Source organism: Empidonax traillii, unplaced genomic scaffold (assembly GCF_003031625.1).
Source record: "Empidonax traillii isolate 1590-97213 ecotype Southwest subspecies unplaced genomic scaffold, ASM303162v1 scaffold1:size7828297, whole genome shotgun sequence".
NCBI classification, from domain to species: Eukaryota; Metazoa; Chordata; class Aves; order Passeriformes; family Tyrannidae; genus Empidonax; species Empidonax traillii.
The window spans coordinates 1,476,827-1,503,572 of record NW_020955194.1 but is presented as its reverse complement, the minus strand read 5'-3'; the positions used below and the strand labels follow the sequence as shown (position 1 = coordinate 1,503,572).

Sequence of the window (26,746 nt, the reverse complement as noted above, 5' to 3'; positions counted from 1 at the left end):
GGGCAAAAGGAAATGGCCTCCATTTGCACCAGGGGAGGTTTCAATTGGGTATTAGGAACAGTTTTGTCATGGAAAGGGTTGTAAGCATTGGAACAGACTGCCCAGGGAAGTGGTAGAGTCACCATCCTTGGAAGTGTTCAAAAACATGTGGATTTGGCACTTGAGCACATGGTTAAGTGGTGACATGGTGGTGGTGCTGTGTTTACAGTTGGACTTGATGATCCTAAAGATCTTCTCCAACCTTTAACGATTGTGTGATTCTTTGATTGCTTGGGTAAGTCAGGAAGTTACATGTTTATCTTCTCAGGTGTTTGAAACTGCTATAACCAATGGAAGGAGGATCTCCCAGGATTTTGGGAAGCACTTCATATTTGGGACATAAATGTCTCTATTAATTGTTCATTCTGGATAGAGGCCTCTAATGCTAAACTTGGCTTAAGAAGTACACCCTGCACTGAGATTGCTTCTTTGGTCCTGAGGCAGCTCCAAGTTGCAAATCTCCTGTTGCAGCAGAGCAGTATCTGGTATTTGCCTCACCTGAAGATCTGTAGGTCAGATACAGACTGGCCTGTTTGTTGCCTCTGGCACATGAGGTCATGGCGTAGGTAAGTGCTGATGGTTGTAAATGAGTCCTGGAAATGAAGGAGGTGCAAGCCTAGCTTTTTTGGGGGGAGTTTTGAATGCACAACCCATAAATCCCTTTAAACTACAGCATGAGGTTTCAGGAGTGTGGAGGGATGTTTGAGAATTGCACAGTATCCTTTATCCAGTGACATGTAGTCTTCTGGAAGAACTACTGAGATAGTTGTAGTAAAATAAGTATTACTTTTGGCCTTCCCTTTCCCTCAAGACTCACAGTTAACAGCACAGAACTTTGATTTATGTAGTGGACTGTGTTCTGTGGTGTCTTGTGACCTTCCGTACTGGTCTAGCAAGACTTCTAAAACCAGACTATCTGTGGTGCCCATGGATGTAAATTTAGCTCTGACTTCCATGACTGACACTTTCTCTTTTCAGGTCTGTGATGTGCATGTGCTCATTTCCCACTGTCTGCACCTCAAGTGGAGCTGCCCTTTGCAGTTCCTGGGCTACTTTCCAGCAAGACTCAGCCCTGCTTTTTCCCCAAATTGTTTTTTTTCCCCCCATACCCAATGAGCCACCCCTCTGCACCAACTCTGAGCCTTGCCTGTCGTGCTTGTGTTACGCAGCTGCTGATGGTGGCTTTGGTGTCCCTGAACCCTCCTCCTGCCTGTAGAAGGCAGTGCTGAATAAATCTTAGTGGATTTCTTGTGGCACGGAATGATTCTCTCATGTGATCCTGTCAGCAGGTCAGGCTCACAGTATTTCTCAGGATAAAGTGTGAGAAAACATTTCGTACTTCTTTGCTCCATACCTTGACTGTGGAGTGCAGCTGCCACTGATGCAGCTGGAGCACCAACAGCTGCTTTCCAGTGACTTGTCTCATCTTTGTGGACAGAAGTGTGTATTTCCTGTTTCCAGGACGTTATTTAGTTGCTCTGAGCCTTCTGGAAGGCCTCACAGAAGATTCCACTTGCGATCAAACTATGTGTGAGATTTTATTGACAAAGGTCTTTTCACTTAGTATTTTTATACTTAGCTCGTCACTCTGAACACCTGTTTCACCAACCTAGAGCTACAGTTTCTATTTAAAAGGTGCACTACATTTTCAGATAAACTGCATAAAAATAGTGGTGGTGATATCACTATCAGCAGCTTTCACTGTGATCGCTGTAGACAATGATGGGTTTCTGATAGTGAAAGCAAGTAGCAGCATTAGGACATCAATACTGAAAATAGCACTTTTCAAATTTTAAAATACCACGCCAGATTTAGGCTTGGGTTGATGAAAATGGATAATAAATCAGCTATTTCATTTTTGAGCCCTGAACAAAAATGACAGCAGACTCCAACCGTAGTGCTGCATTTTGCTGGATTTGCCGCTGCCTTTGTCATTTGCTTTTGATCATGTTGATGGCATTTCTGCTTTAGAGAGAAAGACTGGCATTCATTGGCTTTATGAGACCTAAGAACGTTTCAGAAAATAGGTGACAATGGCTGTTCATATGTATTTTGGGGAAAAGGAGTAAGGCTGAGTTCAAAGGTACCAGCCAGATAAATGATGCAGCAGAAAGCGAATCCCGTGTGTGTCTGCCCGTTTGAAAATGTGGGTGGGGGGAACAAAATGCTGTGAACCATTACTTGGAACATTCTGATTTTGGAGAACTTGAGAGGGTAGCTTAGCGTTACAACACTTTTTAAAACGTGTAAGCACCATGATTACTGAGGGCCTGGTTTTCTTGCGGCATATTAGTGTTATCTCTTGAGGTCAGAGAGCTCCTTCTTTTGGCACTGTGCTGGGGTGGCAGTGAGTGCTGGGCACGAGACATCCAAAGGTGTTTCAGAATTGATATCCTGTCTCACTTCTGCTGGTGTTTGGTGGGGGAGGGCGGTGCTTGTTGTTTGTTACCTCTTTAAATGGTTTGTGATCCCGGTCGGGGCCCCTCCCCGGGCAGATGGAGCTCGTTAGCCCTGCAAGGCAATCCATCTACGTCCTGAGGACCTCGCTGCCACCGTCCAAGCGTGCTTGGCCCCGGCAGATGAACCTCAGGATTAAAGGGTGGGCTCAGTTCCGCGCACACTGTGTCTCACCTAAAAAATCCAATGCGCAGGCTGGAAGGTGGAAAGACCTTCCCCGGTTCTTCGTTCGCGAAGAGACTGGCCATTATTCCATTATTCCATTATTAAATGGTTTGTTAATAAAAGTTATGAGTAGCCTTTTTTTTTTTTTTTCTTCAAAATCATTTTAATTTTCTATGTGAAGTTTTGGAAGCGTGTAATGCTGCTGACTTTTTTTGTGGATTTTTTTTTTTTTTTTTGCCTGGGGAGTTGTTGAACTAAAACTTTTTTCTTGGAATTTTTGGAGAAAATTATTTCGCAAGAGAGTTTGGAGAAGCAGTTCCCTTTGTATTAAGGAAAGCTAGTTTATATGAGGATGGGAAGCTTTGGTTGTTTCATTAGGTGATGCTGACAAACTTGCAGTGTTAGTACTTGTCTTATTGGATTAATGCTGAAATTGAAGCCAAAATATAATCTGAAAGACCACAATAGGTGGGTTTGGTTCTTAAATATATTTGCTAAAATATTACATTGAATTAAAATTTAAAATTGAGATTCTCTAGAGAGACTCCAAGCATTGAATCCCACATGTATTTATGTTGTTGAAGCTGGACAGATATCAAATATTGTCTGTGGGTTTTGCAGTTATTCTCTCCACTTGCAGGCAGCATTTTTACCTCCTGTCAGTAAGGATGTGATAGTTCTAAATTTTAAGGAGTTAGTTTTACTTAAAGTTTCTCAAATACTTCTACTCAGACGTGCCTCAAGGGCATAAGCCCTTTGTTTAACAATTTACCTCTGTATAGTAAGTATTGGTATTGGTCTGGTCTCACTCAGAATTGTTTCAGGAGTCCCGTGCTCAGTCTTTAAGAGGGAACACAAAAGAGTACAGAGACTTGCATGAGAGTTTCCAGCTGTTTTGCAAGCCTGTCCCTTTATTTTACACAGGTACATATAATAGCATTTTATTTATGAAAACTGAGGTCTTAAAAGTGATAACAAAGAGTAGTTAAGTGCTCTTTGCCTCTACTGTTTCCATTTAAGTGCTGTGCAAGAGCTTAATTTTGTGATTCTTCAAATACTTCTTTTAATTTTTTGTCTAAAATTACACACATTTGTTTGGCAACACTGTTGTTAGGCTGAAAAAGCTCTTCTCTTTCCCTGGTGTTTGGACTTGTTGGTACTTGTAGAAAGTCATACTAGTTTTTGATTTGCTAAGGTAAATAATTTGAGCTATTCTGACTTCCTTTTGCAGGAAAGACTCTTCTTTCCTGTTACCCCTGAAGTTCTCTTCTAAATTTATTTAATTTCTATCTTTTCTGAATGCAGGGAAATTGCATAGAATGCTGTAGATCAGATCTGCTGAGATGGTATTAATATTTTGGCTTCTAGAACAGGTTTTCCCTTGTCTCTTCTACTGCAAGAGCTTGAGAGTATCAACTGAAACTACCAGGAACGCAGATTCAAAACAAGATGGTTCCCTGCAGTTAATCTGGGGAACTGCTTGCTGTCGAATATTGTTAGTGTGAAATGAGTGGACGTGGGTTTAGAAAGCAGTGGGGAAAATTAATGGAAGGAAAATCCATTAGGAGCTGTCGAGAACAGCAGTACCACCAGGAAGTTCCTGAACTTAAATTGGTGCCGTCTGGAAAAGTATTTAGAAAAAAATACCATTGTGCTAATCTTTTATTACTGCTATTTTGGTACCTGTGCTGTTGAAGTACACGTGAAGGCAGGCTGCAGCACTGGCCTGACTGCTGGTCTGGCTTATCATGGTCATCTTACTTCACGAACTTTGCTGGAAATTTACCTCCTGTTGAACTCCAGAACTGAGAATGCTTTTTTCACCTGCCTTTCCACGTACTTTTTCTAATCTCAGTTTGTTGCCTCATAATCCAGTAATTAATGTACTTGAGGCTTTTTTTGAGCAGTTTTAATAAGCCTGTTGCAGAGTTCAGGATCTTGCATGGCTGTGTAATGTTTTACTGCTACGTGTCTCTTGGCTTGCCTTTCAAAATCCATCTGTGGCGTGATGTTGGGTGTGGTTTGGAGTTGCAATGTCCTCTCCTCATTTATAGTCAATAGACCTAAAATAATACTGTAAATTCAGTCCAAAGGCCAATATCTTATCACTGCAAATTATGGAGGTAATGATAGCTTGATAGGGTATCACCAATAGGTGTACTTAATATTACAGCAGTTCACCTTTCATTTTGGATTTTGTGCTACTTAGTCAGTATTAAATATCTCTGAAAATGGATTTTTGGTCGAGCTTGGTCTAACTCACCAGTAAAATGAAAGCACTCACCAGAAAAACGAACTGTGTGTGAAACAAGTGCAGGAGACTGATCCAGAGTCTCAAATCTCATCCCATTACTACATAGAAGGAATAAATTGTGACAAATTTAATTACTCCTGCTGCACACTGTGCAGCACAACAGAGCTGTTGTAAGTGTTATGGCAGTGAGGAGAATGGAGTTGATGTTCTGCTCCTTTGAGTCTACCTGGGTGTGAGAGGGACTAACATAACGTTTGCAGCCAAGTCTCCACATCTGGAGAAGCGGGGAAATAAAATCAACAAGAGCTTCAAACTTCCTTTTAATATTCCACAAAGAGCTTCGAGTTTTTCGAGTTACCTCACAGCAAAAAAAAAAAAAAAAAAAAACACAAAAAAAAAAAAAACACGTTTGAAACATTTTCAGTGTACCGTAATGTTTTTTAAGTCGGATGTGCAGTCCCTGACCCCAGGCCTCCTTGTCACCTCCTTGGCTCACCTGCCTCCTGGTTCTACTTTTTCTGCAAGGCCTGGGCCTTCCTTAAGGAGCAATTCCAGCTGCTCAGCACATGGAGAGGAAGGAGCAGCAGAGCAGATAGAAAAGGGAGGAAGCCCCCTTGTCTGCTGCCTTCCTCCCCCCAGTCAGTGCTGCTGGCCCTGCCTGTGCTGTCTGAGGGAGTTTGTCCTGCCATAGCTGTTCCCAACTAATTGACCAAGAAAATTGGAAGCAGTTGAACCTTTCCATGAGCTGAAGAGCAGCACAGGCCTGGCTAGTCAGGAGTTTTTCCCTGAGAGCCACATGTGCCTTGTGAGATCCCAGTTCTCCATCTGTGGCCTAAGGAAAACATAAATATTCTCTCTTGCACTTCCAGGTGTTGTTCATATTTCCCACCTTAAGCATAAAGGTTACACACCTCCTGTTGCTTGCACAGGACAGGCTACAAGTGGTCCAGAACCATGGGGTTTGGTTTTTTTTAGATGTAAATAAATCTGTTACTGCAGAAAGCTACAAAAAATGAACCTTTTGTACTACAGTTACCACTTTAAAATAAAAGGCTTACAAAGGCTTACAAAGATTGACATTTGGGACTGACTTCCACACTACCCTTTGCCTTTTATGATTACTTGAAAATGTCTTTAATTTAAGTTTGATGCATTTTCAAATATTCCTAAACTCTCTCACCATTGTGTTTTTTCATCCTCCCCAAACATTCCCTGCAGAGGGATAATCACTTGTTCTCTGAGTGACTGGCGTGGCTGAGGTGATTATTATGTGGGGATGCTGTGTGTTGGGTGGGTAATGATGGGAGGTTGCCAGATGGAGCAGGGATGGAATGATAACACACTGAAGAAGGTGCTGTCGTTCAGGGCTTGAGTAAATTGTGATCTCTCTGCTTCCCTTCTCTGCTGTTCCCCTGAGGAGGGTTTCGTTTCGTGTGTTTCCTCCACTCACTCCTTTACTCTGAGCTTTTATTTGCCACTTCAGTGGCTGTGCCCAGTGCACTCTTCAGAACTTGATTCAGTGTCTGACTCTTAGAGATTTTTGGTTTGTTTTGCAGTTTTCCTTGTTTCCTCTCTAGGGGAATTGCTTGTTCACGGTGACACGGTGTTTTGACAGGGATTTTTCTACAGTGTAAGGTGGGCTGTTTATGTATGTTAATGAAGGCAAGTGTAGAAGTGTGTGCACCTTTCCACATCCTTTTTCTAATAACGATTAGTTTGACTCCCTGGGGCCATTACTTGAAAAAAATCCAGTCTTCTGTGGAAATAAGCTTTTCTTGCATTGTGAAGTGTTCTTGTTAACTGCAGTTGTCACGCTGTTGTATCCTGTCAATACAAAGATCTGTGGTCAGGTCATTGAGTGCTTTGAAGGTGAATTTATCCTGTAAACAAAGATAGATAGATTAGTGACAGTGAAATGGGAGACATGGTGTGAGACATCATGGGAGAAATGGGTGTGCCCTGTTCATCCAAAACCTTAAAAAGGGAGACAGTCAACTTTGGAGTGTAAAGGAACTGCCTTCTTGATGAAAACTTTTCAGTGACTTTATGTGCTGGGTCGCTATTTTTTGCATTTTTTTCCAAAATGGAACCAACTTGACGCAGCAAAAAAAGGCCTGTAAAACTGCTGGAGTTCATTCTTAGGTTTGGCATTAATGCGTAATGGAAATTGATGTCTGCCACTGTAAATAATGTCAGAATTGATCATTCAGCTAAAGACCCAAGTCATGACAGCTTTAGTTGAGGAGTGAGAACTTAAAAAAACACCTTGACTCGTGTGGAGTGAATCCTGTGCAGTACGACACGTTCATCAAAAATAGAAGCCTCTCAGCAAATGTCTGAAATGCACATAAATCAGTTAATAATAAAATTACTTTATTTTAAATACAAAGCCCACAGTAATGTATCATAAGGGGCTCTTCAGAGGTGTTTGATGTATGAATCACATTGACAACCTGACTTATGGGTGGTGCCAACAGCCTTCAAACCTCCTGAATGCTGGTCACCTGAATGCACACCTCTCTTGGAGTACTTTGTCCCATTTCAGATCTCTGGTGACGGATTTCAGACCTCATTGGGTTTATAAAATGCTTCCTAGCAGTTTAATTGCTTAAAGATTCTTGAATTTTCTCTCTGGTCAGATACAAGCATTGTTCTGAGTGCTTGCAGATACCAGTTGAGTCCCTCTGGAAGGCAGTGTGGATGCAACCCAAGATCAACTCCAGCTTAAAGATTTGGGGTTCCATACAGTGGAATTCCACTTGCATAGTCCAGTTTTTTGATTTTCAGTCTACAAATTGTTTTAAGAAATAAATGGCCATTATGTATTTCCTGTGATGGACTGGCAAATGTGTTGAGCAGTGTAAGGATAGTGAATTGTGTGTAAGCTTCTTGCTAGGTTTTTTTTTTTTTTTTTCCTAGTCTGAGAAGTTCAGAAGTTCATACCTTTTGGAAACGAATATGTTTGGGATGTGTACTGCTTTTCCTTGAGTGTAGTGACTCATTTTTAAGGCAGTTCTGTGATAAACTCATAAAATTATATACTTGATCATGGTTTGAAGATGAGGAATGCTGTTTTGGATTTTCAGTAATTTCGTAATTTTCAACCTATGCTGTTAAAGTTGAAATCTAATACAACTTTATTAATTTATTATTTTTTAAAAAATAATCAGAGTTCCATTTTAAGGACTTAGGTGTGGCTGGTTTGAATTGGTGGTTTCTTGTCTACAAATCTTGTAGTCTTGTGTGTTAAGCAGTTATGGTATGTGGTGACTGAAAATTAGGCCCAACAGAAAAGGATATTGTAGGTTTTCCAGCCAGGCACAGCAGAAAGGAGTCTTTGCAAACCCCTCTATTGGAAGGAATAGCATCAGGATGGAATTGAGAAGAACTCATAGTTTAGTCTGTTTGTAGTTCAGCCAAGACAGGTGGTGTCACGGCCCCAGATCAAAATCCATCCTCAGTACCCTCCTCTAAAGGATTGTATTTTTTAGTTGTTTGTTTTAAATCACAAAATTCACTATTTTCTACGCAGGGTGATAGTGTAACTGTGGGTAGGGAAAGGATGGGTGGAACTGAGTTCTCCATGACTAAGTGGAAGCTTTGTGTCTGCTGTTCTGCCTCTGTCCTGCTGAGCGTCATCCTGGTCACTTTTGGCTTAAAGGTGAGCTTGATTCTGGAATCTGATCCTTAAGCCTTTGCTAGGAGTATGGACAACTCAAATCTTTACTTTAAATAAGGCAAGTGCTTGAATCTTGGTCTTTTCAAATCAATATCCATATCAGATGGTTTTAATGTTTGGGGTTTTTTTTTTGTGCATGCCATTTCCTACAATAATAGGATTGGTTTCTGACCAAGCCATGCCCTTTGAAGCGGACCCTGTTTTCTAGTTCAGTAGTATCCCTGAAAAGATGTACAGATACATGGAGGATTGTCATTAAGCTTCATAAATGTTTTTCCACTTGGTATTTCTCTATATTGGATGTCAGATTTGATAGGGCTTGGGAAGCATTATTCAAGGAGTTCTTATATCGAGCTCCAGGGGAATGTTAATTAAAACAGTCTGTGGTGACAACCTGCATGGCTGTTTACCCTGCAGCTCCAGGAGTCTTTAGGATGTTTTGCCTGTCACAATTCAGTACCAAGTTTTATTTATCTAAAGACTCTGGCCAGTTACTGAGCAATTTTTTGTGTGTATTGTTATTTTACGTGGTATTTTTAGTGCACATTATGATGCAAATGCTTACTAGCAGCTGAAATTTGGACTTTGTAGTGCATAAATATAAAATCTGAAATCTATATGAATGTACCTCCCCCACCTGTTACTGCTGCATAGCAGAAATACACTTTCTTTTTTTCCCCCTCGGAATGAGGTTCACCAGCATTTCTGTTCAGAAGTGCTGCTGCTCATTAACTCTGGGCTGTATCCAGAGGACTGCATTCCTCTTATTTCCTCACTGCAATTCCTTGTCTTTCAGACTGCCACATGAGGGAGGAAAGGTGAGGGATAAGGCTGGGTGTTGGCTGGCATTAGCAGAGGAGGGTTACAGCTCTTCATGGGAGTTAGTGTGGAGATTTTCAAGGTGTTCACTGGGCATAAAGTTCTCCAAAACATTTCTCTAAGCAGGGTCTTTTTCATGCATGTTCAGCTGTGTTCCAGTGTTCCTCACATTTATATTTGAGCGTAATTGTGGAAGCATAATTAGGCAGCTGCAGAGGAGTCAATGTGAATGACTGTGAGAAAAGGAAGGTGATATGTTGAGTGTTCCTGTATGGGAGATTTCGGGGATGTGATGGAAAATCATTGGGGTGGATCCTTCTGGTACATCCACAGGGCTAATTTCAGAAATAACAGTATTGAGACTCCTTGAAATAATGGTATTTCAGTATTTGAAACCAGGCTCCTTTCATTTAGACTTTTTTATTATTTTTATCCTTTGTGTCTTAATGTACCTTTACCAATTTTATGTCTCCTGTGGTGCTGAAAACTCCACACTTCCCACCCTATTAGCATTAGTTTTTACACTTCCTTCATGTAACAGCTCCTGACCCATTTTCACTTCCATTCTTCTAAAATAAATCTTCTTTTCCTTGTATTTTCAGACTGAGCTACCACCAATATTTATTTCTGAATACCAGGTCATCTCTGGTGCTTGAACCCTTTTGGGACTGAAGATTAGACTGTGAAGGTTTAACAGAGCAGGGCAATTGGTGGTAGTTTTTTAATATTTTATAATAGTTGTCCTTCTATATTGTCTTGTATTCAAAGAACAGCACAGAAAATAATTCTTTTTAGTCTGAAACTTACTTTCACAAATATGTTTGTTGTATAAGTCCTTCTAATTGTCTTGTCCACATAAATGTACATTGTTCTCTACCTAATACCTTTTTTTTTTTCAAGCTACTTTATTCTTTGTTTCATTGTCATTTTTATGCTTGGTGGCTGATAGTGTTACATTACCAAAGACTTGCCCAGACCCAGAGAGTTTTGCATAAAGAAGTTATTCACATTTAAAATTTGGGGTGTTTTTTTCCTTAAGGGAAACAGGCAGCTGTTAATGCAGACTCTGGCTTGAATTGTGGGTGGGTTTCTTTGTTTGTGTGGGTTTTTTTTTCTGTGTTGATTTTAATTTTATTTCCAAAGTTACTTACCCAACGAAAACAAAATCAGCTATTTATTTGTTGTATCATATCTAACTTAAAATCTGTATGGAACTCGGTAGTCTACTAGATAAAACTGGTATAACATTAAAATATATAGATATATATCAGAATTAACTATTTAAGTGTTCTGAAGTATGACATGCTTCCATCTTAGTTGTGATGTTCAATGTTGGTATAGGTAATAACTGAGAATAAAATCAGATTTAGTGGTCTTAAATTTTTGAGTGTGGTGAACTATTCATGAGCTCAAACAACTGCTAAAATAAGGTGCTGCAATTCTATTTGAAATAGACTTATTATGGTAAAAATAGCCAAAAAGAATGTTCCTGTAGTCTCAGATAAAAATAATCTGTTTCAATTGCCTATGAAAAATCTACTTTAAAAAAAAAAAAAAAGTGTTTTCCTTTTTTTTAAAGATTAATTATGAAGGATTTGGAATTATGAAATTCCATACACAGTTTGTCATAATCTCCTGAGTCATCTGATAATGATTTGTTTTCAGGGACAGCATAGACAAGATTCTGTTTGATAATTTAGAATTTGTAGAAATGATGTAGGTGTGTCTGTACATATACATGGGTATTTGTACATGTATTTTACTATATTTATAAGACGTATCAGAGGGGCTGGGACCTCCAGGTGATCTCAGAATTAATGCAGAGTGATGCACTGCATGAACTCCAGTCAACAGATTTTTTCCTAAAATGCAGTTGGTTATGGACATTGTCAGCTGCAAACAACTAAGCTTCCTGTATTTTATGTATGTAAACTATTTTTAATATGCATACTATTGAGTTTACATCTGTCTGGCAGAAAATACTTGTTAAGAATGTCTCATAAGAAGTGTTCTATATTCAGTGGAGGCAAGTTGGGCTTTTTACTCTCTGCTAAAATGTCACTTTTCTCCATTTAATCATTGATTTGCTGTATTCTCTTTTGCATTCTGCTCTGCAGTTCTGGGCTTTTTGTGCAGCAATATCCCTCAGTTTTCAGTGATAATTAACTTAGTGTTAATTTTCACTTGTAAACTTGGCAACCTTGACCTTGCTTCTGCTGTTTGCTGTGTCATCTCTCATAGGCATCACAGGAAAGAAATAATTCACATCTTCAGTAGAATCTGAAGGTGGAAAAGTCCTAGACCACAATAGTGGCTTTTAGAGAAAATTAATTGTTGCCATCAAACTGTGCATGTAGGCAATGTGTGCAGCTGTTCTTTGTTGCTTGCACTGTTTACTCTGGAGTCCTGTTTGATGAAGAAGTAATGATCAGAAAATAAATGACCCAAAATTGCTGATACATTTCTTGATAAATGTTTGAGGAGGATCAAGTTTCCGTTGTTCTGTACTGATTGTCCCTGAAATGATGAGGACTTTGCGCTTAAGTATTATTGGCTGACTAGAATAAATTCACGGCATTCCAATATCCCACAGAAATTTTGCAAGAGCAGTAATTACTGAAGAGGCCAGTCCATGTTTTTCCTCTTTGAGGCCGAGTCTTTTGAGGTGTGAGCATATTTGTGTTCAGCACACTCTACTTTTACCGGTCTTGTTGAGGCTTTTGTGTGGTGCAGTCCATACGTGAAATACAAGGAGAGTAAACGTGCTAAACTGAGGGAGAAATTTTATAACACGACATGAGCATCACAGAGCATGTAAAGAAGCTTTGAAAGCTGTAGTGGGAATTGATATTGAGTAAGAAAGTAGCAGAAGTTAAGAATATTGTGCCAATACATAATATGAGAGATTTCAGTGGATGAGCTGCTGCATTGACTTAGGTTATCTTCAGTCAAATAAGAATGGTGTGCTTTTCTCTGCGGAGGTAAATGAGGAGTTCTTTTCAGTCATCTACAGCCCAGGAGGTGATGTTTATGGCGGAAAAAATAGTTTCATTTCTGAGGAATTCAGGGTTGTCGTGTTCTCCCTGCTTTGTTGAAGTGAGCTTTGCCTTGTTCGCACTTGTGTTGCTGCAGAGCACGGGCTGGAACTGCACCAGGAGGTTCTTGGGGCAGTAGCTGTCATTGTTGGAAAATCATTTTGGTGAATTGTGGCCTGGAGGAAGGGGTGGGAAGAGAAGCATTTTGGAACATCCTCTGTTGACACTGAGATAGGGAAAGGAACCCAGAACACCCAAACACCTCTGCCTTTCTGGTCTGTAGGTCCTCTCAGACTGACTGGTAGTAGTAGATGGTGTGACCATCACCTCAGTGACCACCTGATTACTTTGTTTTCCAGGAGGATAAAATATCCTTTAAGACCTAATTAACATTCCATTTCTAACCATTGATGTAGTATGTATTTAGTCCACTGACATATCCCTCTTCAGACTTTTTCACATGGAATCTTGTTCGTGCTTCCAGTTTTCATTACCTGCTCACAAAACCCAGTTGGATCTCACTGGAGAATCAAGGCGAAAGGAGCAGCAACTGTTTGTTTTCGGCACCCTCCCCCAGTTTTTCTATACAATAGTGTTTTCTCTTGTGAACTTGAAGGTTCTAGGAACATCTTGAAGTTTTGAATTTGTCATTTTACACTATATTGTCTGCATTAAAATGCTGTTTTTTCTCAAGCAGTTCATTTATTACCCAGTAAAATTCAAATAACTTCTTTCACTGTATATTACTGCCCAGCTGTTGCCAGGCGAACAGTTTAAATTGCTGGCTTTTTGGTTCTCTCTAGTTGCCAATGTTTTTTCTGTGTTTTAAATAAAAATTTGCTGACTTGCACTCCCCCATTTTCATATGATTAATATATTAAAGAATTAACATTTTGTCATGTTTGGCCATTTAGCCCTGCTTGCTTTGATAGTCATTCAAGCTTGTCGTGATGAAAAAAGGGTATCAATCCACTGTCTTCTTCAGAAACAATTCAAACAAGCTGTATTGATTTTTTCCTTCTTTTTAGAACAGGTGTTTAGCAGTAGTTTGAATTTGTGCTGTAAAATAGAAATAATTGCAAACCAGGGATAATGGTAAAGTTTTTTTCTTCATATTAGTTGAAGTAGAAATAACATTTTCCTTCCTTTTCCATTATAAAGCAGAGCTGTAATATGTTTGAGTGACTGCTGTATACAATATTTAGAATTCTGGTTTTATCTATTAGATTGTTTGGGGTTGGGTTTGTTTATTTACTTACTTAATCTAGGGTCTTTTATTCATGAAATGACGTGATGTTCATAATAGCCAAAATTGGCTTTTGCTTTATGGGGTTGGTTTTGCTTTGTTTGGTTTGGGGCTTTTGTTGTGAGTGTGGGGAGAGGGTGAATGATCTTAAAACAGATGGAAGAAATGTATCATACCTTTCCCTTTGGATCGATAAGTAGTGAACACACAGGGATTTGGAAGCACATTTTAAGGGTGATACTAGAATTGCTTTGCCTTTTGTGAACACATATGAATGTTCTGCAGGCTTTTTCCAAGTTGGCAAATACAGTAAGCCTTTTTCTTCACTGTGTTGTCTTTAAAGGTGTCCTGAGAATTGGTGCCTGAATTTGTGAAATCAGGATGGCCCCAGTCACGAACTCTGATGTCATAAGAGGGAATTTGTATGGCAAATACAGAAAGTGTATTTCTCCAGGTGAAGGTAGCAAACAACGGAAGATTGGTTTATATGTCACCAAAAAAGTAACAGTTTCTTTCCTGCAGCCAACCTGTGTTGGTTTCCTGCTTCTTCTCTGGTTGCCACACTGCAGAGCAGCTGTGGGTGCTTATTTTGCCGAGTTCCTAAATTCTTCAGGTTTCCCTTTTATCTTCGTGCAGCCTTGAACAAAGGGAAGGAAGTGTATGATGATGTGTCACAATCTCCCTCTCCATTCCAGGGTCTTTCCCCCTCTTGGCAATTTGTCGATATTGGTAGTTCTCAAGGCTGACTCCACTGAATGCACTTAGTGATCATACAGTGTGGGGAAATAACAATACGTAAAAACCTCAGGGGTTTGTAACTTCCTCAGAGTTCTTGGTGTCTCTGGATGATTTAAGTGGGTTGCACGAGCGGTGCCATAGGTGGCCTTGGCAGTTAAAGATCCGCTGAAACTTGGCCTTGTGATTATTCCTTCAAAGAAATCATACACAAATACATGTGGTTGTGTCCTCCCTCTTTACATCGGTTCATTCAACAAGGAGACATTGCTAGCTATGCACAAAAGTACTGTTACTTTCTTAAGATGCTCATGGACTGGTCTGATGGGGAAGAAAGTTTCTTGACTGAAACCAAAGTTGGATAAATCAGTTTGTCTGGCTGAATCTGCCAGGAAGAACAAGAGCCACGCAGTGACTAACCTGAGACACGGAGGCTGACTTGGTGTTCCCGCCAAGGAAATGAAGCTTGGTTTTAGTTTCTGTTTCATTTTGTTACAATGTGCTACAAGAGTTTTAGAAATTCCTTTGAAACAAACAACCTTCACAAGTTAAGTTTGCATAAAAACGAGTGTTTTCCTGATAATGTTGCAAACGGGTTAGAGGTCGGCTGGGTGGGTTTGTTTTTAGTGGTGTAATTGAATTGCTCTTACAGGAACAGATAACTTACAGTTAACTGTGGCTCAAAGGGGAAGTTCTGGTGTCTTAGGCCTTGCCTTGTGCCAGCGCTAGTGAGATGGCTCAGCAGTATTTTCAGCGAGTATTTTAAGGCAAAGAGAAAATCTGCCTTGTTGAGAGTTGATATGACATGTGTGAAAGGCTTTGGCACAGGGTTTTGTATCCCTACTGTACGCAGTGCTTCGGATAGTTGTGAGATGTCTTTTAATGAGGATTTACTTCGAAAGGAGCTGGGTAAACACTGAAGGTCCCCAGGTGCTGAGATGTTTTAAGTTTGTGTGATTTATAATTTCCTTGAACATCTGTACAGAAAAATCCTGTTATGTGTGTTCATAAAGTCAGGTTCTCTTTAAATAACTGTAGCCATCTAATTCAGGAAATAAACTACCTCAACTTCCTCTCCACGGTTTTTCTAAGCTACCTGCTGTGGTGGCAGTTTCTGTATGATCTCAACAGTCACTGAATTGGAGAAGACAAAATATTAATTTAAGAAACTGTCGTAGTGTGAATATTCTCTGCAGCAGCTGCAGCAGGTATTGCAAATCATCAGAAAACAGAAAGCCTGTCTGCAAATCAACCTGACAGTAACCAAGAATTCTGTTACGATTTGTACAAATGGAGAGATGAGACCAAAAAGTGGAGAGGGGAAGCACAGCCCCAAAACGAAGATTCTGCCTTAAAAATATTTGCAGGTTGGAGCAGGTTCAGCTGGTGAAGCTTACTTCAGATTTGTATGCTTTGCTTCTGATTTCAAGGATCGTATAGTCCAGGTTGAGAGTTGACTGACTCCAAGAGGTATTGATAGTAAGGGAAATGAAATTAAAAGAGTGCTAGCTTTGATCAACAGTGGACAGAATTATTGTCCTTGCAGTGCAGTTTGCAAAGGCAGAACTTGCAGCATGAAGGAAAAGTTCTGTAGCAGTTCTTTGATGTAGAGGCAAATATCCATCTCAATTTGAGCTCTTCAGAATGTGGCCAAAGAGCTACAGAGTTTGAAATATGTAATTTAATGGCTTTACTAAATCATTGTAGTACCACACATGCACCTGTACCACACATGCAGTTCTGTAGCAGCGTCGCTTTGTTTTTATTCATCAGAACTTTACCTCTGAAAACAGCCCTAGGATAAGGCTTTTCTGGACTTGGAAGTAGATGGAAGTGTGTGATATATCTCAGTCTTGGGATATAAACTGAGACCCAGTCATAACAGATTAGATCAGTGTTTTGGATTCTCCACGGGTGTGTTTCAACTATTTCTTAACATTTCCTCATTTAATTTTTGGCATTTCTCATGTCTATAATTAATACAAGTTTACACAAAGTAAATTTTAAATATGGACAAGACTGCTAATTGAGTATTCAGCTTGTTTCTTTCCCTCCCTTCAGATTAAGTATTAAGGTCTGTGATTATTGTGATACATTAAAATCAAGCCGTTCATAACTGCTACCAAATCTGAAACATAATCAGACCATGAGGTGGTGAAAGTCATGGATTAACGAGCTAGAATTAGAATTCATTGGAAGTGTGTCAGGCTTTTGGAAAGTGTGAAGTTGTCTGCTGGGGCAAAGGACCTTCCTTCCAATTTTAGTTTATTCAGCTGCTTGAGTTTAATGGCCAGTATGTTCAAAATCAAGAAACTGGAAGTTCAGAAAGTTGGGAAAGTGATTATTTATTTATTTATTTATTTATTCCCAAAGTGTAAATAGTATCACGAGGTAAGGATGTAATAGGTAAAACGTCATGGCCATTCTGGTGAATAGAAGGTGTCAATTCAATTATTAAAAATGTGTGTTGTAGCACAGAACAACCTCTGACTGTAGGAGCCACTTAAAAGCTTCTGGGGCAGCTTTTCTCAAAACAAAATTAATTTCTAATTGGATTTACGTTTCTAACTTTGCAGTAGCTGTGTAGTAAGTAGAAGGTAGTAAACTGTATTTTATGACATGAGAGGTAATTGAAAAGAATGAGATCTTGGGAAATAAATGTGAAGGTACATAAATTGTCTAAGCAAGCATGTTGAGATAGTATGTTCTTCAGTTTAGCAAAAATGAGTGAAATAACTGGTAGAAGAAAAAATGAATTTTGTAGGGGAAAAAACCAACACAGAATGAGAATAAAATCAGAGATGTTTCTTTCTTGCAGATTGGAAAGAATAAATAAGTAAAATCAATCATTTTGCATTCATTGATTTTTTTTCTTTTTAAATGAAAAAAAGCCATCGTGTAAGTTAGAGGTTTGTTTTGTGTTGGGGAAATTGAATGTCCACAAATAAACCAGAGAAAACTTGTATTGTTCATATGTTGTCGATTTGCATTACGATCAGTGAGCTTCCGTCTTAAATATTACATTTCTTCTTTGGAAAGTGATGCTGTGTTACTGAGAGTGTTTGTAGACTTCTCGTCTTGCAGGCTAATAAGAAACTTTATTATTTCTCAGAAAATGTATTGTTTGCCTTAGTTAAGTACAGAATTTTGAACACCTTGTATTTCTTCTTCCCAGGCTGTTCGCTGCTATGAATCGCTAATTTTGAAAGCTGAAGGAAAGGTCGAGTCTGATTTCTTTTGTCAGTTAGGTCACTTCAACCTCTTATTGGAAGATTATCCAAAAGGTAAGGCTTTTTATTTCTTCTGGGAAATGTCTATGGGGGATTGTTCTTTGGTGGGACACAACAGAATGAAAAACATTGGGATAACTCACTGTTTTCTTGGTTTGTACTATATTTCAAAGCCTGTGAAAGAATTAAGACTGGTCATGTCTTCACAAAAACAGTTTCATTCTTACTTCTCTCTTTTTTTTTTTTTTTTATTTTTCTCAATGAAAAAAATAATCAAACCAAAGCACTGCTGGTTCAGGTATGACTGTGAAGTTTCTTCAGTTTGTGCAGTTGTAGCTTTGTTTTTCTGGTTCGTTATTCCATGACTGCACAAGCAGTTGAACCCCTGAGGCCTCTGAAGGATTCCTGGGGTGGTGGGAGACAGAGGGGCATAGAATGAGAGCCTGTCTTAGTGCTTGATGTGTGTCCACAACCTCAACAGGTAAGGCTGGGCTGAGAGGGTTAATTTGGAAGCAAAAATCTGCACCTAGAGGTTGTTTGAAGTTCTGTTTTAGATATTGATTAGAAGAATGGGTTGTAAGGGCATGGGGGTGGGGGGATTTAGGTCTTTGCTCCTTCAGTCTTTGAGCTTAGTGAAATGTTTTTGGCCACCATTGCAGCCAGTGGCACAGGACCTGCTGTGTACTTGTGCTGCGTTGCTTGTGGGTCAGCAGAGTGGTTTTTGGTAGTGGGGTGAATTCCCAGAGACACACTGCTGTGTTGCTGACAGAGATAAAGGGCCAGATCTTCAGCTTGTCCTGTTTCTACTTCATGGCACCCTGGCTGTCAGTCCCAGTGTCTGATGGCTGCCTGCCCTTCAGTGATTGCAGAGGTGTGGGGGAGAGCTAGTTAGAACAGGACAGAATTTATTTTTTTTTTTTTAATGGTGAGTCCTTTTTAATTGATTTTGCTTTTTAGTTTTGATATGAATGCATTTCTGGTTGACTCTGTGTAGGGAAAAGGAAACAACAGCCCCGCCCTGAAAATGTGCACTCCCACCCCATACCCTTTTCCAAACAAAAATACTAGTTTAGAATTACCTTGGGATGTAGAAACAGGGAAATGAGTTACAGGTGATAGTAGTTCAGGAGCACTGCTCAGTGACTCAGGCTGGCTGTGGGTTGTTTCACAGCAGTGTCTGAGTCCAGTGGTTCACTGTGTCTGACATAAACCGGTGTGAGTTTGGGTTCTTGGGACCTTAATTTTTGAAGTGAGAAGTGTTTAGATTTGAGATTACTCAGGGGGAATTTGCCGTTACCTAAATTCAGTCTGAAAATCCAGAAGGGTTTGGGTGATACAGGCATCTGTCTTGTACCTCATCCCAGCCAACCAGTGTAGTATAACCTCTGGTTGTACCAAGTCCAGAGCCTTGGGAACACGTGAAGGGAACATGGCAACATGTGTACTATGGGATCTACTAAGTAATAGTCTTATCCCATGTTTTTGTATTTATTTTGCTTTATTTTAAGAAAACTCTGCCATCCCCTCTGCAGACAGATTACAGTGCTGTTCCTGCTTAGCCTAATACAATTAGGTGTGATGTGAGTGCAGTATGACTTACTAGATATATTTTACTTAGCAAAACCAGCACAGGATTATGGGCTGAACTGTATTAACTCTGCTTTTGAGTAGATAACAGTTGAGAGTGACAGGACCAGGTGTTGCTATGGATCAGAGGCAGGGTTTACTGATGGGGAGTCTGCTTTGTTCTCTGCAGATGGTTTTAAGAACAAGCATTAAAAAATCCAAGTAACGATTGAAAATGCCAGTTCTCCAGAACCGTAAATGAACATGAGCAGAACTATGTGGGAAGAAACATTTAGGCATTAAAAACCTGAATTAAAATACTTAAAACTTTCTTAGATGCCTATTTAAAGTCACATTTCAACCGTGAAAGAAGTGTCAAGAACAGAAAAAAACTTTGTTAGTTGTGGAGTATTAAAAAAAAAGAAAGATGTATCTTTATTTTCAAAGAAATGGGGTAGTAGTGAAAATAGTACTGAAGAAATTTAAATTGATGTGAAAAGAGAAGTTGAAGAGTTTTTTAATTAAGTGAGAGACACGTGTGCCTGTTCACAACAGTTTTTGAACTCCAGTACCAAAGACTGTAAAAGTATTATCCTCAATGAAAAAAGTCATAGGTGTTTTATAATTAATTTACTACTGTTATTTGAAAGAAGTAGAATGCTTGTGTTGCATTATAAATTTAAAGTTAAAATAAATTTTATTCCATACTGTGGATTCTATTACTTAATTATCATACATTTGAGTTGCAATTAGAGTTAAATTTTAAATGATTTGGAACAGAAAAGCAAAGCGAGTTCAGAATATTTTGATCTCACTAATGTATATTTTATCCAGTTTTTAAGTCCTGAAGTTCCAGAAGTATAAAATGCTGAAGAAGCATGATCTTCAGAACTATAAAACTGAAGTTAGTCTTGAACAAAGTTACGGAGAGGTTGATGTGTTTAATAAACTGAATGTAATTAATAAAATATCAGAAGATTGCAGCATGAGTAATGCTGCACAACTTTTATTTTTTCTTGGAAGCCTATTATTTCATTAAATACCTTAAAGAAATACGTACACCTTTGTATATAATGTAGAAAGTGTGTCTTTAATAAAGGCAAAAGCGATAGCGTTCTTTGTTTAAAAACTCAATAAAACTTGAGTGAAGCAGAACAAAATTGTTAGTTGACTGCAGAAGTGGCATCAGTGGTCAAGATGAAGCAGTGCTGGGTTGATGGAGATCTGGGTTTCATATTAATAGTTTCTTCTCTTGATCTCCCTCTCATTTTTTCACAAATACTTTGACAGCCAAGGATTGTGAAGTCGGATGCGTTTGTTTTGTGTTGGTATTTTTATGTAGCTAATCCCTTCTTCTGAATGCAGCAAAAAAACCTGTAGGTCATTTCTTTTTGAGAACTAGGATTCATACCCTGCAAAAGAACGACCTTGAGAAAGGTCCACGATGGGTTGCAGAATAAAACCAACATTATTGGAGCTAACCAGGCAAATCCTGCCCTTGGTGTGTGTGCACAGAGAGTATCAGTGAGGGACGGGCTACCTTTGCAAGTGCAGGAAGTTGATGTCTGCTGAACTCTTAAGTATACTTAGCATAAATATTTATATTTTTAATGAGACCTGTTGTTAAATGTTGTAGTAATTTCCCTTGAAGTGCATTATGTTTTCTGTCACTTGTAGCCACTGAAGTCCAGATTTAGTGTGCTATTCCTTTTCTTTTTTTCCATAAAAAGAAGTACTTGTCTCCAACAGAAGTTGAGCTCGCATCAGAAATTGCTGGATGAGATTCCTTCTTCTCACTGTATCTGAGCTTAGAATGGAATTATCCCAATGTAATTCCTAGCCTTTAAAATGTCTGAAGCTGGTTTGCAGCTTGTAGTTTTCCCAAAATGCATTAAATTTGAGTGTCTGTTGACACCTAAAGGGTTTTCTCTGCAGTCGTGGAATGGAGTTGTCTTGTTACAGTGGCACTCTGCTGCTGTGAGGAGAGGGTCCTAGGCAAGGGATCAACCTTTTTGCATATTTTGGATCCTGTGAGCCACTGACTTGAGTTCAGATACTTCTGACCAAGGCAGGTGGATCCAGCTTAGCCCATATGCTCAAGATGGATTCTGTGCTCAGCTTTCCTTGTCTTGATTGCGACTGGTCAGAATTTGGCTTCAGGGTTTCCCAAAATGGGGATGTTCTCTCCTCCCAGCGAGTGAAAGTATTTTGTTTCCCTAAGTAGCATTTTCTTAACTCTGATCTGATGTCTTCCTCCTTTCTGTTTTAATGAGGCAGCTCTTCCCCAGCTGTTGGATTGTTTTGGAGGCTCCCAAACCCCGTTGTTCCTGGGCGTGCCTTTAGTGGCACCCCCGTGTCTGTGCTGGCACAGCTGAGCCTGCAGCTGTGTGGGGAACTGATCCAACTGAAAAATAACCCAGCAGAAAAATGTGTCGCAGTTGCCCCAGAATGTGAAACCTCAGCCTTGGGTTGTGCTGGAGGAGGCGGGTGGGTTGTCATGGAGGGGTTTGGGTGCTGGGAGTGTTGTGAGTCCAGATGGGACTCCCTGGTGTAAACCTGTGAATTTAGTTTGCCACTGCATTCCTTGGGAGGGCTGGGTTTTTACCAAAGTTATTTGCTCTGCTCTTGAAGGAAACTGATGGTACATCACTAGCTGGAGATCATTTTTTATTTCATGACTCTGCTTTCCATAAGAAGTACAGAGTGTGTAGATAGTGATGCCTCAGGTTTGGGATCTAGTTGACTGCTGTTTAATGAGCTCATGGGCTCTCACATCATCTGGTTTTTCCTTAGGGAACCTTTCATCCCTGCTGTAGAAGGGTCACATGTGTTGACCGTGTTCCAGCCTGTGACTTGGAGGACAGTTGCACAAATGGTGATGTGCTTTCATAATTTGCCTCCTTGAATTGCTGTTCTCTAAGCAAAATTCCTGGAAGTAGAAAATGCAATTAATGAATGATTTGGGACAAACATGCAATTACTCATGCCACAGTTACTAAAGCACAATAAATACTGCACTCAAACAATTCTTATTGCTGTACTCAAGTGGTGTTCACGTTTCTAAATGTGCTGTGTCAGAACAGTTTTAGCAATACTTATTGTAGGTAGTTACTGCATTGTCAAAAGCATTAATATAAAAATATTTTATGGAAGATAGTGTTTCTTAGTGCAGGGGAAATTTTTTTTTAGTAATTGTTAAGCTAAAATTTAAAAATAAACACCACCAAAAAAACCCCCAGAATGTTTATTGAGCAGCTCATTTATTAAGATGCAGCCTAAACACAAAATTTAAACACTTTCTGATTGTTCATGTGTAAAACTGTGTGGTTGCCAGGCAGTTGCAGTTCTGTTGAGAATTTCTCTGTGGTGGTTAATGTCTTAGTTTTAGGAATTAGAAGGAAAGTGTTGTCATCAGGGAGCATTTCCACGTGCTGTGCTCTGAGGTACAGGATTGTGGGAGTCATTTTATGAAACGTAAGGGAGAACTTCCCAGCATAAAGAGGGTTTATGTGCTGGCTGCTGCCAGGCTGGTCTGTCCTACTGATGAGTCCTGAAGAACTGGAATGAATTTTAAGTAGCAAAGCCACCTGAATGAGTTGAGCATGACGTGACTGTTTTCAAGTAAGTGTGATTTTAGGCTTAAGGTTTTTTATTTCGTTGTTTGTAATTGGTAATAATTGGTAGAATTTGAGTAGCTTCTGTTTAGAGCTGTTTATTTCATCTTCAGGATGGAGTTAAATTTTAGGTTTTTTTTTTAGGTGGTTCCAACCATTACATCAGATTGCTATAGAAAGAAGAATGTTATCTTAAGCCTAGATCATTAAAATGTTCTTTATAGATTGTATGTGTGTGGAGCAGGGTATAGCGGTAGACAGTTTTTACTGTAAAATACATCTGTGCCATGCTTGTTGACTGGTTGTCTGAAAATTTTTGTCTTGGGCAGTGTTCTAAATAAGCACTTAATTGTCAAAATTCCTTTTGTGGAATATGCTCTTTGAAGGATTTTTGAGCTCGATGAGAATCCATTTGGTTTCTTCTTCACTGATATTTTCAGTATTTTAAGACCCTGCATAGCGTTCAGGATCTAAAGGATCTGTAAACTTCTTACCAAACTTGTGTTTCTGCACATTTAATACATCTTGGGACAGTGAGCTTCACACCACTTTGCTGCATTGTATTTCCAGATGAGGATGTGCAGTTGTTAATAAAATTTCCTAGAGGACTGTTTGGTGATTTTTCTTTCATAAATTCATGCTCGTGTTGCCTTAGTGTGTCTGCCTTCATTCTGTGTTAAAAGGAAGACATGCTTTAGGCTTCTTTGATGGTCTCTTCGGTACTTTCAGCACAAATCTCTGGAGGAAACGGGGAGCAACCTCTTGCCTGAGGCCTTAGAACAAAAGACCTAAGCTGCATTTTGCTTCTCTCTCTTCCACAACATTTTTTTTTTTTTTTTGTTATTATAGAACTGCAGAATCAAGTAGGTTGGAAAAGACCTTAAAGATCACCCAGTCCAGTTGTTCACCCCACACTGCTAAAGTCCACCACTCAGCCTTGTCCCTGTGCAACACATCTACACGTCTTTTAAATACCTCCAGGGATGGGGACTCCACCACTTCCCTGGACAGCCTGTTCAAGTGCTTTACAACCCCCTTGGGTGACAAAATTTTTCCAGTCAAAATATATCCAGTCAAAACCTCACCTGGCACAACTTGAGGCCTTTTCTTCTTGTCCTTTCACTGGTTACTTGGAATAAGAGACCGATCCACCCCTCACCTGGCTACAAACACCTTTCAGGGAGTTGTAGGGTATGATAAAGGTCTCCCCTGAGCCTCCTTTTCTCCAGGCTAAACACCCCCAGCTCCCTCAGCTGCTCCTCATAGGGCTTATGCTCCAGACCCTTCTCCAGCTCTGTTGCCCTTCTCTGGACTTGCTCTAGCACCTCGATGACTTTCTTGTCGTGAGGGCCCAAAACTGAACACAGGATTTGAGGTGTGGCCTCACCAGTGCCGAGTACGGGGGTGGGATCGGTGCTCTGACCCTGCTGGACACACTGGTCTAAAACAGATGTGAGTGGCCTTCTTGGCCACCTGGGCACCTTGGCCTGCTGGCTCTTGCTCAGCACCCCCAGATCCTTTTCCACCGGGCAGCTTTCCATCCCCTCTGCCTGTAGTGCTGCAGGGGGGTTGTTGTGACCCAAGGACAGGACCTGGCACTTGGCCTTGCTGAACCTCACACCATTGTCCTCTGCCCTCCAACCCTTGTCCAAGTGGTTGGTGATGATATTAAACAGGACTGACCCCAGGCTGAGTCCTGGGGAAGGAACACCACTGGTGGCAGCTGCCGGCTGGATGTAACTCCATTCCACGCCGCTGTCTGGGCCCTGATGTCCAGCCAGTTTTGTGCCCTGTGAAGTCAGTTCTATTGAGTCAGCCTTGGAATTTCCTCACATTTTGACTTCTTGAATTTTATGTCTCAGCAGTGTTCATCTTGCTTGGTTAAAACACTGTGTGGGTAAACGTTGCACTGTGTAATAAGCTGTTTCTACGGTCTGTGCATCTCCTAAGTGTTTAATGAAGATTGATTTTTTTTCCTGGAAGTAGTCAGATTTAAAGCAAAAGATGAGCCCTTTTTCATGCTTCCATTGTGCAGTTCTTCAATAATTTTCTATCTTACTATTAGTTTTCACATCAGCTAGTGCTTGCTTAAAAATTAAAAATAATTCTGTTTAAGAAAACACATATTGATTTACACAGAAGAATGTTGGGTTGTTTTAAAGTTTTCTTTTCAGGGTTATGTCATCCAATTAATGCTTGCTGTTTTTCAAGTTCAGTAAGCCAAAAGTCTGTGTTAGTCACATTTAGCCTTGCAAGGTGCCACTAGATGGTGTTAGTATCTAGTTCACTTTTTCCTTACTCAAGCACTAAAATACTCAAACTGCTCCATCGTTGCCTCACTTTTGAAGGCCTCTTAAATGTTAAGGTATCAAAAAGTAGGTTTGTTGGAGCAGATCATAAAAGCCATCCTTCTGTGACTGCAAGATTTGTGATGAAAAGTGCTAAAGATGACAGGTGGGTGGGTGTCATCCAGTCTAGACATTTTGCTCCCCATTTGCACCTTGCTTGTTTGTTTAGGTTATGTATTTAGACTCTTGGCATGAAGAGAGCTTGTCTGTCCTATTACTGAAACAACTACGCATTTTATAAAGTTTTGCCAATTTCTTATGAAATTAAGTAGATTAAAAATAAATAAAATCCCGAAACCGCATGCATGGTAATTATGTCAAATCTGTTTTGTATTCTCTGTGTGATAGCAGGGAATCTTTAATAGCGGCAGATGAGAAAGAAGTGTTACCCATCTTCTGATTCTGTCATGTCCTTTGATTTCTTAGTAGGAAGCCAAGCTCTTATGGGGCACATAATTAATACAGGCTGTCAGGGTTAAAGTAACCCCACAAATTGCAAAGTGGGTAGTTCTAGGTGTCTGTGAAAACCTGTAAGAAGAGGAAACCAATTGACTCTGTGTGAACTTACTGAGGGTCAGCTCTGCATTAGGTGCCTGAGGATTAAAGACAGATTCTGAAGCAAACCTGAGCTGAGGAGGATTCTTACTGATCAGTAGCTGTAATTCTTTTAGGAAGGCAGCGTTTGTTTTTCAGAGCTATTTTAGGTAAGCATTCTTTTACTTTCATCAAGCACTATGGCTGATGGTGATCGATTTGAAAAGCTACAAATGCCTTTGGGGTGTACCCCTTCCCTGCCCTCTTTAGGGGAGGATGCAAATGCTGTATCTGCCACTCAGCAGGTTTAATGGTTTTCAAAAATGTGATCATAAGGATGTCAGGAAAATAATGTTGATTGCAAGGTTTTGGAGAGAGATATATAAGCTGATACAATAAGTAATGAAATACTGGAAATAATGGAAATAGGTCACTGAGTACTTTTAGGAATTCTTGAGTCAGTTGTCCAGTATTGTTTTAGATGTTTGAATATGGTCTGTCAGCTTTGTGTTTTTATGAGAGTTTTCTGTGATCATTTTACAAATGTATCATAGAATCATAGAATAGATTGGGTTGGAAAAGACCTCCAAGATCATCAAGTCCAACCCCTGATCCAACTCCAATTACTATATCACGGCACTAAGGGCCACATCCAATCTCTGCTTAAAAACCTCCAGGGATGGTGAATTCACCACCTCTCTGGGTAGGCTGTTCCAATGCTTGATTACCCTCTCTGTAAAGAATTTCTTCCTAACATCTAACCTAAACCTCCCCTGGCAGAGCTTGAGCCCATGTCCCCTTGTCCTGTTGTCGGTTGCCTGAGAGAAGAGACCAAACCCCACCTGGCTATAACCTCCCTTCAGGTAGTTGAAGAGAGTGATGAGGTCACCTCTAAGCCTTCTCTTCTCCAGACTAAACAACCCCAGCTCCCTCAGCCTCTCCTCATAGGACTTGTGCTCAAGTCCCTTCACCAGCCTCGTTGCTCTTCTCTGGACCCGCTCCAGCCCCTCAATGTCCTTCCTGAA

The 26,746-nt window shown here is 40.0% G+C and overlaps 1 protein-coding gene across 16 annotated transcripts in view; it reads left to right on the top strand.

The window, feature by feature from the left end:
- KDM6A (lysine demethylase 6A) overlaps positions 1–26,746 on the top strand; it is a 148,397-nt gene that overhangs the window by 16,515 nt on the left and 105,136 nt on the right. For all 16 annotated transcript variants that reach the window (XR_003570818.1, XR_003570914.1, XR_003570881.1 and 13 more), the window contains exon 3: positions 17,605–17,713. Coding sequence is in view for 8 of the 16 variants with exons in the window: in XM_027880448.1 (XP_027736249.1) it covers positions 17,605–17,713 (109 nt within the window). In the remaining 8 variants the exon portion in view is untranslated. The remainder of the gene's footprint in view (positions 1–17,604; positions 17,714–26,746) is intronic.